The 14,202-nt window shown below is 36.0% G+C and overlaps 1 protein-coding gene across 12 annotated transcripts in view; it reads left to right on the forward strand.

Moving 5' to 3' along the window:
- The window catches only part of CCDC158 (coiled-coil domain containing 158), a 72,431-nt gene that overhangs the window by 20,579 nt on the left and 37,650 nt on the right, over positions 1 to 14,202 (forward strand). For 10 of the 12 annotated variants that reach the window (XM_079769730.1, XM_079769735.1, XM_079769732.1 and 7 more), the window contains 5 exons: positions 1,000 to 1,114; positions 6,721 to 6,840; positions 8,281 to 8,478; positions 9,579 to 10,061; positions 12,898 to 13,087. In XM_079769730.1, coding sequence (XP_079625856.1) covers positions 1,000 to 1,114; positions 6,721 to 6,840; positions 8,281 to 8,478; positions 9,579 to 10,061; positions 12,898 to 13,087 — 1,106 coding nt within the window. Of the gene's footprint in view, positions 1 to 999; positions 1,115 to 3,823; positions 6,841 to 8,280; positions 8,479 to 9,578; positions 10,062 to 12,897; positions 13,088 to 14,202 lie in introns of those variants that run through there. The other 2 variants (XR_013813457.1, XR_013813458.1) reach the window with 2 other exon arrangements.

Genomic DNA, 14,202 nt, shown 5'->3' on the forward strand with positions numbered 1-14,202 from the left:
TGATTCCCTGAAAATTATTCTTCATTTAAGTTAGTGTATATCTTCTGACTGGTCCTTTTTTATGTTGTTGAAGTTCTCACTAAGTTCCTTGAAGTTCTCATTAAGTTTCTTGAGCATCCTTATAACCATTGTTTTGAACTCTATATCTGGTAGTTTGCTTGCTTCTGTTTCACTTAGTTCTTTTTCTGGAGATTTCTTCTCTTCTTTCATTTGCAACATGATTCTTTGTCTCTGCATTTTGGCTGCTTTCCTGTGTTTGTTTCTTTGTATTATGTATAGCTGCTATGTCTCTTGGAATTGGCAGAGTGGCCTTGTGTTGTAGATGTCTTATAGAACCCAGTGGCTCAGCCTCCTGTCACCTGAGATGGGCAGTCTAGGAGTACCCCTTTGTGGGCTGTGTGTACTGTTTTGTTGTAGTTGAGTCTTGATTGTTGTTGGCATCACTGGGAGGGATTGATCCCTAGGCCAATCAGCTGTGTAGGCCAACTCAATTACATGGAAGAGTTGATGTGCAGGAGATGTCTCTATGGAACAGGACTTACTTCAATTGGGCTGGGACCCCTTGTTCCTTATGGGAGGCCTCTGCAGCCAAGATATCCCTCCCAATTAAAAAAAATGCCACAAGTGGGTTTCAGAACAGCCTGTTCTGTGCCTCCACCCCTCCTATCAGTCTCAATGCAGCTTCATTAATTCTCTAGTTGTAGGGCTTCCATTCCGCCAGATTTCAGGTGGTTCTGAAGGCTGGTTGTTCTGTGGTTTAGCTGAAATTTTGATGTGGTTGTTGGAGGTTGCGAGTACTGCATTTACCACCATCTTGGCCCTCCCCCTATCAATGCATTTTTGAGCTTTAAAGAAGCAATTTTGGAAAACAAAGATGATCAGCTTAGTAATGCCATATAAAATAGCTAGTGGAAGTATCTAAAATCTAGAGTGTGCTTAGGTATCACACTTATTCTTAGTTTGCTCTTTGATTTTATTCCCCCTGTAAACCCTTCTTAGAGAACAAGCAAGAAACCAAAATTCAATGTATATGCGTCAACTCAGCGAACTGGAATCTACTGTTTCTCAGCTCCGTTCTGAATTAAGGGAAGCCAAAAGGATGTATGAAGACAAGGTGAGTTTAGATTTTGCCTCTCTGCTTCCAGAGGTTATTATACACATAATCAATTATATAGTGTTGATAGTTTATTTTTAAATGTGGAATCAAAGTAATCATTTCAAATTAAAAATACTTTATAAGATGGATGCCAATTAATTTTTATTTTAATTGTTTGCTCACATTAATTCATCTTAGAAAAATGTTTTTGCATACTCTAAGTAAGTTTTCTAAAAAATAAATTAAGACTAAGGCCCTTTTATTTGCTTTTACAAGGCTTAGGTTTGTCATATGCTGGTTCAGTACCAGCTGCTCTCCTCCTACCACTCTGTACTTTAGGGGCTACCTCCTCTCTTACTTTAACTCCTACGTATTCATCACTGTGCGGTTAGAAGACTGAATTAACTTTAATATTAGTCTAAATAAAAAATAACTAGGAAGTTAATTCTTCATCTCTCTTTATATAATTCCTCTTAAAACCAGATATTCATTAATGTTTTACTTATTTATTGATTTTTCTTCCTTTTTTTCATTGATGTTTTATATTGTTGTTCTCTCTCACGTTTCATAGCTAAAGAGAAGTGTTCATTATCATTATCAACCATTTTCTAGATCTTAGGTTTTTATTAGTTTCAAGCATTTATAACACAGTAGAGACTCTATAAAACAATCAGAAAGCTGCCATTCAGAGAAGCACGTGTTCTTTTTTCCTGTGAGAAGGGTGACCAAATACATACCTGTTTGCCTGGGACAGTCCCAATTTACACCTGCTATCCCAGTGTCCTGGGTTGTGAATTCCACCTTTGTCTCCAAAGTGTCCCAGTTTAGAAGATACATTCCATATATAGTCATCCTACCTATAAGATAACATATAGTTATAACCATCACTTTTAGCAATTTCTCACACCCTAGGTTATTGGGAAAATATAGAGTATAAGGAAGATGCCAGATTTCCTTTATAAAATTAACCCAATTCTACAGGATAATAGTTCAAGAAAAAAAAAATCTTCTTATGGGAAGAGGCAATTTAATATTGTAGCACTGATTATTCCACCATTTGCCTTCTTTTGAGCACCCTTCATTTAATTACCACTGTCACCCCTGTGCTGGCCACAGGAGGGGGCTGTTTCTCCTAGTTTCTCTGATTCAAGCATGTAATAGAAGATCTTGACCTTAATTTCCAATGGCACAGCTAAAATAAGAATGGAACATTTAGATATGACTTTATTAAAGTCTAAACAATAAAGAATAATATGAAACTATATAATCTCAGTTATGAGATTTGGATCCTCTAGATGAGGGCGGCACATTGGCAGAACTGAGCGCTGACAATATGACAGCTAGGGAGGAATTAGGATCCTTGTTGTGTTATATCCAGTACAATAGCTGTTATTTATCACTACTCAAGTCATTTTGAACAGATTAAATGTTCATTGTTTATTGACAAATGAAACCCTTTGAAAAGTCATGAAGTATTAAATAAAACTCTTTTTTTCTCTTACATGATTTGAAATTGCTGTAGCTTTCCATTGTAATGTCTCTTGAAGAAAGTATCCCTTCATAAGCTAATATGCATACAGACTGATACATAACATCATGCTGCTCAATTCCAAAATGGGCATGGTGGAAACTTTTAGTAGATACTAAAATATACATCTAAATAATCCAAAAATAGTTTCTGAGTTTTTATAAACATCTCTTTGGCATTATAAAAGCAAGCATAAACATCCAGATAAATGATGGGATGAACTTGTATGAATGTTTTGAGGTCATATAGACACAAACATGATATTAGAATTATTGTCTTATTTTGTTCTAATGTAAACAGAAATTTTGACAATCTTAAACAGTCAACGTTAATAGAAATAAGGGGGCATATCTGATTAATTAATTTAACACAGACCACTGGGATTTATAATGCAGCATTTTGAATCTAATTTAGTTGGCACCTAATTGATGGGTAACTCGAGTTTCTTAATAGTAACTGCCTTTAGACAGGGAACACTGAGATGGTTATCCTGTTATGTTCACAGAGATTGGAACATATTCTGGCCTGAGAGGCATTAGTGCATGGTATAACTGAGCTAAGAAGATCAAACAACTTAGCAATAAGATTGCATTTGGGGGTCATGAAAAATGTCATTGTTATAAACTGTTTTTGTTATAATGAATTGAATATAGAATCTAAAAAACACAGATTCTTCTGTTTAATTTATTTTCATGTACCTTGACTTTACATACTAAAGCCTATTAAAACTTTAAAATCTATTTTATTTTTCACTGCTTCATTGCACATTTTAGTATATACTGTCCCAATAACAACAAAGAAAAAAAGCATCAAATAAAATGATACATAAAAGTTGTGATTAAAAGTGAGACTTGTTGAAAAAGAAATTTATAAGTGTGTGTAGATATTATATATCAATATATTTTATGAGAAGCAGTATTAGCATTTTTTCCTGAGGCCATATTCCTTCAGATAAAAAGTATTTATCATTTTAAAAAATTGATGACGTGACGGGTCTGAACAAAACTTTTCCAACTAGAATGCATAAATTATGAGAAAACTTGTTTAGGAGGACATTGTTTCTCTTCAGATTAATGAAAGTATTTTCATATTGATAAAAGTAGAAATTATGTTTTGAAAAAAATTTTAGACATAGCTTTTGTAGCTTACAAAAGTGTTTTACTGTAATGCTTTTTTCTATTCTTCTCTTTCTATTTTAGGAGAGCCTCCAGAATTCCCCTTTACGAATTTGGACCAGTAGAAGCTGTCACTATTGGCTCTGTAGATTTGGCTTTACTCTTAACTTTCGCTTTTTTACAACAAAAATATCTCATAATCTTGATTATAAGCTGATTTTTCCTACTTTGGAAGCATTTGGGGCTGAATTTCATACTCAAAAAGCGAAGATTTAGTAGCACTGGCTGGAGCTGTATACTGGGCAGGAAGATTCTGTGCAAACCTCTTTGCATAGTTCTGCCAATGCACCTCATGCTGACTGCAGCACCCCTTATTATCCCAAATCTGTGTTGTTTTGAGCACAGAAAACAAAAGATCCAATTCAATATGATTGGTAATATCTCTAAAATCACTGAACTATTAGAATGAGACCCCAGTACTTATTGGCCAGTGATCAAAAACTAAGAGATTAATAGATGGTGAAAAGGAAAACCAGTGCTGCTATTTAAAAAGAAAAGAAGAAAAAAAACCTTTATTACATCTCAGATGTCAGTATTTATTATGGACATTTTAAAAGGCTTGCTTTATAGTGTTGTTGTTTTTTTTACAGCTGTTTGTATCAGCTCAGCTGCTACATCAATGGTTTTCCCTTTCACTCTCCATTCTTCTTTTTGATTGATTTATTAATATAAATATTTTTATTCTAAAAAGTGAAAGGTAAAAGCAGAGCTATAGCAGCTGAGTCAGTACTGACAACTACCAAAAGTTCCTGCAGGGGTCTGGAGGAACTGCCGATACTTAACCTTAGACGGAAAGATAAGGCTTGGCTCTTTTAGTTTTGGTCTCATACATTTTATCATCTGGCTTGATGTTATCAAATGGTCATCCAAATATTTTTTTAAATGAAAACAGACATAAAATAACAAGTTTTAATTTAAGCTTTTAAAGCACATACACGTACAAATACTGTGCTCAATGATAGAAAGGGTTTTGTGCCAGGCTAGCTATGAGTGGAAAATGGTTTAGTCATATAAGTAACTTTTCAAGTCGAAAGTGTTCTTATTAAACTTATAGCTCAAAATATGGTTTCTTTGATTGTATTTTGTTCCCAAAGATAGATGGGAAATATAGAATTTTAGCTATATCAATACTGTTCTTCTCATGTGAAGAAGTATTTAGAAGAAGAATTGAAAGGAATATGAAAGATCAGGAATATCTTTTCAAATTATAGATGAAAAAAATTGAGACTCAAAGAGGTTATGTGACAGAACCTGGATCAGAACTTAAGATGTTTGACTCTTAGCCTGATCACATTGACTCTCTGATCACATCTGTTGACCCAAAGTAAAAGCTAGTGTTTTTTTCCCTAAGTATTCCTAGAACCTGTATTAAGTGTGTGCTAACTTAGTCTTTCCTAATAATAATAGAATTGAGGAGATTATATAAACTGGTATTATTCACTCATTTTCCTTAGGAGGCTATTTGTGCTACAGAGGTTGAGTTGTGGGGCTTTTTTCTATATATGCCCCATAGGAGCACAAGGGTGAAAGTACTTTATAGGATTATTAGAATCTATCAACACGTTTCTATCCATAGCCTAATATTTTATATATACCTAATTCTTGTGAAATACTTTTTATATATAACATACAACCAAAGTTAAAACAAAATTTTAAAATATATCCAATGTAAATATTAAAATTTACATTCCAATTCCTATAGGCTGTGATACTACTCTGTAGGAAAATGTGAAACTGTTTGATAATCCTATATTAGTACTTTCTTAAGTCATATATATATGTGTGTGTGTGTGTGTGTGTAGATAAAGAAATATAACTTCTGTGTATGCATACTCATTTATCAATGACATAGTTACATTATGTGTGTATAATATGATTAATAAGTATGTGTAGAATTAATAAATGAAGATCTTAAATGAACCTAGTCTAGGTAAAAGTAGTCATTAAGAAAAAGTTAGTCTTGCTCATATGTTCTCTAAGAAGGTTTAATCACAGTGCACCATCCAAACCCATCAGTAAGTTTTATTCTTGACATAGAAGTTTTGGAAACCTGTTGAATAGATGCCTTAGAAGTAAGAAGAAACATATGCTAGTAGTATTAGTGCAGACATGAAAGATGTCTTATCGCTGGAAAGTAGATGATGAAATAGTATTGTAGTATCACATTAAAGATTAGCTAACATTACATAACACTAAGTAGCAACATGTTCTTATCAGTTTAATATCTCAGTATCAAAATTATGAATTTCTGTGGCTCAACTAAAATCTAAGCTGAGCCTCCATCCTCTGAGATCTTAACCTCTTAGCCTACAGGCTGTTAACAGTGATGAGCCTTCCAGCAGGTCATAGAAATTCATGGTCCACAGATCAAACAGCTGCCCTGTCTGTGTGGAAAAAATACACCTGTAACAACCCTTTAAAATTAGTGTTTATCTCATTTTATAAAGAAAATTAGGATGGGAATATATAATATGTGTACAAATATATTAATATAGTATATAAAATCACCCTTTCATAATAGAGTGACTATATAATAATGACAGTAACTAAAAACTTGTTGCCATTTGTTATTTTATATTCAAATCCTTTTATTACTGACACGCTGATTTCTGCAGCAAAATAATTCTTCTAACTATAATACATTTTATTTATGTAGGCTTGATGTATTTATGCCACATCAAGCTTCCTTAAATAGCAAATGATAGAATACCTATTCACAGAAGCTAAATTTTGAATGTTTCATTTGGCTAATTTTATTTGGCCAAATTCTACATAGATCTTAAGTTTAGAAAACTTTGCAAACCATATCACAATAAAGTTTTGTTTTTGCCCCCTAAATAATATTCGCTTTCCGAATGCTCTATTTGTTTTGTGTTGCCCACTGACGTCGTCAGAGTGCTTGATTTGTGCTTCCCTCTCAGATAGAAGAGCTGGAGAAGCAGCTGGTCCTTGCCAACTCAGAGCTCACTGAAGCGCGGACGGAGCGCGACCAGTTCAGTCAGGAATCTGGGAATTTGGACGACCAACTTCAAAAGCTGTTGGTGAGATTATGCTCTAAAATATCACTGACATTAATTCTGGGAAGGTTTTCACCAAAATATTTCACAAAACTAGTTTCATTTATAAAATTACAATTTTCACAAAATATTTGTGCATACATATAAAATTATTCAAGTTTTGCATGTAAAATATAATATTCTACATTTTACCTTTTTCTTCTTAAGTAGAACTGTCATGGCTTAAATGTTAAGTGAAGCTGATCTTCAAAGAACCATAGTTTTCAACTAGATACTACATTCTGCTAAACTGAAGTAGTGTTAAGTGTTCATTTTAAAGCAAAATAACATTTAAAACACATACAAATTATGTATATAGAAAATTTGAATGGAAATTTAGGTTAACTGTTTTTTAAAGAACGAAAAGGGAACTCTGATCATTGTAAACCAGCCTCTGTTAGAGGTTCTGTAGGCTGAGAAATTGGGGAGAAGGAAATGTTTGGTACCCCTTTGTGTGATCCAGCGGGACAGTAGAATACAGTTCTCTCTTACTCGCCAACCCCTTTCTAGGGAACAGTGCTCTCCGCTGGTAGCTCCATTCTTCTTAGGCTGACACGGGACTTGAGCATCACCAAAGGTAGAGCTGGCAACTGTGTGTGCAAAGCTCCAGACCTGGGGATGATCTTTCTCTTCTTTCCCTCCTATTGCCTGTTTCCAATCCTTTCTTTATATACACCCAGCGCTCCAAGCAAATTCCCCTCCAGTCCCTTCTTCCTAATCTCTGCATCTCCAAACTGTCCCCAAGGTCCAGATCAAAGCATTTTGATCTCCTTAGTGATTTCTCTCAGCTAGTCCTTAGCTCTGTCTCTAATGAAAAACCACTTGCAGTTATTTGTGTCTCTTATCTTTCTCTTTGGGTGATAAGTCCTTTAGGAGCTATGAGTCCTTGTTTCTCCTACTCTGTTGAGTTTTTGCTAACAGTAGATAACACTCTATAGAAGGTATTTTTGTTAGTAACTGAAGAGGGAGGTAATTCTATTCACAGCCCAACTGCTATTCCAATCCTAGTACAGGACACTAGTCTGCATTTCTGAATCAGTAATCCAAATTACTATTGCTATTCCCTCAACCTTTTAAACATTTACTTATTACAGGAACACACTTGATGTGAAACATAATATCTTTGTTAGAAAATTCAAAACTTAAAAACAGATAACTTTAAAAATCTACTGTGTTTTCCTTTAAATTACATATTATTTGGGGTCCAGTACATTGAGATTTACTTGTAATGCTAAAAATTACAAGTAAGCAAAATATCAATTTATTTTTCTAGGAAATGTTCATAATCTAGCTATTAAAAAGGAATCTAATTCCAAAATCAAAGTATTCTCAAATCACATAAAAACTCCAAAGATGACATAAGGAACATAGAGTTTTATTTTTATTATTTGCTACTAAGGGGTAAACACACCTCACTTCTTACAGGCTGATCTCCATAAGCGAGAGAAGGAGCTGAGTCTGGAGAAGGAGCAGAACAAGCGTCTGTGGGACCGGGACACCGGCAACAGCATCACCATTGACCACCTGCGGCGGGAGCTGGACGACAGGAACATGGAGGTGCAGCGCCTGGAAGCCCTCCTCAAGGCCATGAAGAGCGAGTGTCAGGGCCAGATGGAACGGCAGGTCAGGCAGGACACGGGACAGCTTCTCCAAATGGTCTCTCGGGGGTGAGGGGAGGATGTATTTTATGTCTCATTGGTAAAGCTTTAAAAAACACACACACATGTATGGGCCTAAAATAGCTCTAAAGTAGAGCTGTGGCTTCTATGAGCAATATTTTTGACCACTTATTAAATTTAAAATGCTAAGCTTTTTCTCATTTTTGTCCATTGTTGAGTAATGAAACTCCCGTCCAGTTGCCTCTTTCACCTAGAATTTGGTACCCTAATAACTGCTTATTTCAGAAAAGCATCAAACGATAGGGAGAATTAGGAACCGCCGAGTGGAAGGTTTCTAGGAGAAACCTCTGGTTTTGTTTTTACTTTTCTCCATGCGGATTGAGACTGAGCCACACACAGGACGGTGCACTCCAGGTCAGTGCACGGTGGGGAGATATGGGGCACTCTGCTAGGAGTGTGGCCCCTCAGCACCGGGAGGACATGGTTCCATTGCCACTTACTGCCACAGAGACATAAAAAGCACCCACAGATGTAACCTGCCCGAATGTGACAGCAAACCAAGGGGCCAGCCTTAGCTGAGACCCAGCAAAGCCATCTTCCTATGGCCTGGCCCAGTCTGGGAAAGAAGAAAGATGAAAGAAGCGATTAGAATTTAGAATCTTACTCTTTTCCTAACAAGGACCCGAGAATGTGAATGTATGTTGGATAAAAGCTATTCACTTTTCCCTAAGAGGTGGAATTAAAGAGCAGATTGATGGGAAATAGAAAAGGCAGTTATCTACAATCCTACCACGCTTCCCCCTGTTGCCAGTGTTAACTTAATTTAAATTGGTACGGAAAACATCCTCAGAGGGCTCTTCCTAAGATCCCCACACTAGAAAACCATTTTGGAGGAACATTAATATTTAATTAAGGCCTCTCCACCTTGGTCTAATTAATACATGTCAGTCTATGATCTATATGGAGTTCTGAGAGCAAAATGATTTGAGTTGGTCTAAGTAATTATTATCCGATGAATGATTTTAAGTTAACTTGTTATATCTCTTGAGGTTACCACTGCCTATCTGCCCAAATCCATGAAATTCTTTTTTCTTTAACAATCAGATGGCAGCAATTCAAGGAAAGAACGAAAGCCTAGAAAAAGTGTCCTCCTTGACCGCTCAGCTTGAATCCACCAAGGAGATGCTCCGCAAAGTCGTAGAAGAGTTGACAGCCAAGAAAATGACCCTGGAGAGCTCCGAGAGGACCGTGTCGGACTTGACCGCTTCCCTCCAGGAAAAAGAGAGAGCCATTGAGGCCACCAATGCGGAGATCACCAAGCTGCGCTCCCGGGTCGACCTGAAGCTGCAGGAGCTGCAGCACCTGAAGAATGAAGGGGATCACCTCAGAAACGTGCAGGCGGAGTGCGAGGCCCTCAGGCTCCAGATGGCCGAAAAGGACAAGGTGATCGAGATTTTGCGACAACAGATCGAAAACATGACGCAGCTGGTGGGCCAGCATGGACGAACTGCCGGTGCCATGCAAGTAGAAAAAGCTCAGCTTGAGAAAGAGATTAATGATCGGAGGCTGGAACTACAGGAATTCAAGGTCTGTAGAGTTTTTTTGTGGTGTAGCTTCTGAAATACCTTTCCCCCATGAATAAGTCTGACCTAATTTACTGAAAAAGGGGTTTTGTAAAGACAGTGTGTAGACACTGAAATTGTTTGAAATTATTTGTGTCTATTTGCATCTGTGTGTTTTTTGTGAGAAAGGAGCCATACTTTCATTAGATTGCAAACAGAGTGGACCAGTAATGTTTCAGAACTACCCATACAAAAGAAAAAATTCTTCTTGAAGCTTTTCCTGATCCCACAGTTTAATGTGTGTTTTTTCCCTTTTCAGACAGACCTAAATGTGAACCACATCTCCCACCACTCAGTAACTGGAAAACACTGGACTGTTTACTGAATCTGTAAAACAAAACAAAAACAAAACAACAAAACCCCAATAACCTTACTGGGTTACTTGCGGCTTAAATGAGAAATTTTATATCAAACACTTAGCTTAGTTCCTGACCTGTAGAAGATGTTCAGGAAATATTAGTTCCCTTCGCCTGTTCCATTCTCTGTCTAAATCTTATTTCACTTTGCTTGTACCCATTATAACCTGGATCGCTTTCTATACTATACTGCACTGTGTGTGTGTTTAAATAGCAGTGTCTCCTCTTCCCTGTAAGACTCAGACTTCTTCAAGCAGGTACACATCTTATTCATCTTTGTACACCTGCCCCATGTCTTTGTGCCTTTCACCCAACAGATACTCAGTAAATAGTTATCAAAATTTTAAATTATTGAGTGAATTTTTTAAAAATTTGATTTTCTAAGTTTTGTATCATCTGTATCTCTACCTTGGTAACTAATAGGAGACAAATCAAATACCATTAATTCTTTTTCCTTTTACCGTTATTGAGATGTAATTGACTTGCAGCACTGTATAAGTTTACGGTGTACAGCATAATGACTTGACTTACATTTATTGTGCAATGATTGCAACAGTGAATTTAATTAACATTTATCATCTCATAGATACCAAAAAGGAAAGAAAACAATGTTTTTCTCCTTGTGCTGAGACTTTTAGGATCTAACATCTTAGCAATTTTCAAATACACCATACAGCAGTGTTAACTATAGTCACCATGCTGTACATTATATCCCCAGTACTTATTTATCCTGTAACTGGAAGTTTGTACCATTGGACCCTACTTTCACCCAGTCCCCCTAATCACAAATCTCATATAAACTTTATTTTATTTTTATTTTTTTTAATATATTTTATTGATTTTTTACAGAGAGGAAGGGAGAGGGATAGAGAGTCAGATACATCGATGGGAGAGAAACATCGATCAGCTGCCTCCTGCATACCCCCTACTGGGGATGTGCCCGCAACCAAGGTCTATGCCCTTGACCAGAATCGAACCCGGGACCTTTCAGTCTGCAGACCGACGCTCTATCCACTGAGCCAAACCAGTCAAGGCACAAATCTCACATAAACTTTAGGTGCCGGAGTTTCCTTATTCTAAAAATAAGGCCAACTATAGATTATTATCTATCTTATGGAGATATACAAGTTTATTGCATTAAAATTAGAATTTTCTAATGTTAAGCTTTTACTTAATTATATCATAAGAACTTTTTAAATGGCCAAACTCACCATGAAAGAAACTTTTAAAGGCATCTTAATGGTTAACCCTTACAATGAAAACTTTAGAATAGGTTTACAGGACATATTAGAGGAAAAAAGATTATTATTCCACCTTCTTATTAAAGAAAATAGATGAATTTCTGGTATTGTTAATAGTACAAACAAATGGAAGAATCCTAGTGAGTCTTACACTTTAAAAAATAAATCAATTTAATCTTTACAAAAACCTTATGAGGTAGGCACATTATTATCCGATTTTACAGATGAGGAAACTGAGACATGGAGACATTAAGTAACTTGCCTGTGAGCAACACTACCTTGGGATTTTATCCTGTGCAGTATAAGAGTGAATATGACAGGTATCCCTCAGAGATATTATGGGTTTGGTTCCAGACTACCACAGTGAAGTATCACAATGAAGCAAGCTGTAATCTTATTGCTGGTGTAATCTTATCTTCAATTTGTAAAAAACACAAAATCTATGAAGCACAATAAAGTAAAGTGCAATAAAATGAGGTATGCCTGATTATATTTAAGGCCAACAGGCCTTAATTTGAAGGGACAATATGATGACCAAAAGAGTAAGTTTAAAAAAAAGTTAAGTATAATCAAAGAAAAAAATACACCCACACTTTTATATCTATACCTATATCAATATTTGGAGAAATATGCACCAAACAGTAGAAATTCTTTTGACAAAAATAATTTTATTTTAAAATGGCATTTGTTTAGAAGCTTCTAGGCTGCCTCTGTTCACTTGAAATGTAATGTGAACCACATATATGATTTTAAAGTTTCTAGTAGACATGCAAAAAGAAACAGGTGAAATTAATAACATATTTTACTTAATATATCCACAACATGGTGATATTTTTATATTGCAATCAATATAACAAATGAAGATATTTTACATTTTTTAAAAATGTAAAGCCTTTGAAATCTGGAATATTTTACATTTATAGCACATCTCCACTTAGATTAGCTACATTTTAAGTACACAGTAGTCACATGTGGCTAGTGGCACAACTACATGCTGAATTGACAACTAAGGTTAAAAGGTAAAATATTGCTTTTTTCCCCCCACTTACTCTATTGATACTTTATAATAAAACACAAATTTAATGTCCTGGGAAATAGTGAAAAGCCATTTATATATATAGGATATTAAAACAATGTGTTATAACTATATATGTACATAATTTTAATTTCTTACTCTACCCATTGTATTTATTACTATATTTAGATTTTAAAAGATAAAAAAGATTCAAAGATACGAGAGCTGGAGGCCAGAGTGAGTGACCTGGAGCTGGAAAAGGTGAAGCTGGTGAATGCAGGCTCTGAGCGGCTCCGTGCAGTGAAGGACATCAAACAGGAGAGAGATCAGTTATTAAACGAGGTGAAATCTAGTAGGAATGACTTAAACAGCCTTACAGGTATGTCACTTCAGTTCAAATTCTGCTAAAAACAAAAACAAACAAACAAACAAAAACTCTATCAGTGAAGTCCAATGTAGACACTAGGACTATTGCAAAAGAATAGTTCCTCATCCACGCGACAAATGTGGATTAATTATGAGGCCTCAGTGGAGGATTTTCATTGCCTGAAATCTGATACTTCTCCTTGAAGAGCTTTCATATCTTGCACTTACTAACTGTACTTTTTAGTCAGCCCTCAGAGTACATAAAATTCTTTGCTGAATTTCCAAGAGAAGGGTGAAGGAAGTGGAAACCTTGAGTTCTTTGAGTCACATATCTTGATTAGAGGTTTAATGATGTAGCAATATGTGTAAACAAACTTATGCAAATTTTATGAAAGGAAAAATCCAAGGCTTTAAATTTAAAAATGAAATACTTCTTGTTCACAATTAGTATGGTAGAGGCATAATTTGCTTCACACACAGGCACACCACACAAACATATCACTAACACACCATACATACACACACAGAGTCAATGGTTCCTGAGCATTTACTAAGCCAAATACTGAGAGAGGCCTTATAAGCACAACAGTGAGGCTCCCAGATAGTTGGTAGTCAGACTATATGGAATGGGTTACAGTACAGTGGCTGGGGCACATTGGGTGTGTGCTGCGTGCAGATGCAGAAGAGAGCAGAGAATCAGCCTCCTTCAGGAGGTGTCATCTGTGTAGGTTTGAAGAGGGAAAAGGAAATTGGCAGGTGAAAAAGAGATGGGAGGACAATCCAAACAGAGAGAACCTTACGGGCAAAGCCATGAAGGCATGAAATAACATAATGTGACCTCAGAAGTATTTGTTGGAGTAAAAAGCCTGAAGGAATGAGGACTAAGAAATGAGGCAGAATAAATAGGCAGAGCCAGACAATGTGGAGCCAGCAAAGGGGACTAAGTAAGAGATTGTTGTCATCAAATTTACATTTTAGAAGAAGAGTGTCAGCAGTAAATACAGAAAGGCAAGACTAAAGGGACAGGGGCCAACCAGTCAAAGAGGATTTTTCGAGTTCCCAGAGTTCCCGGGAAAATATGATGAGAACTTGACCTAAGGCAATGGCAGTAAGAATGAGAGAAGGAAG

The sequence above is a fragment of the Cnephaeus nilssonii genome (genome assembly GCF_951640355.1).
Source record: "Cnephaeus nilssonii genome assembly, chromosome: 1".
NCBI lineage: Eukaryota > Metazoa > Chordata > Mammalia > Chiroptera > Vespertilionidae > Cnephaeus > Cnephaeus nilssonii.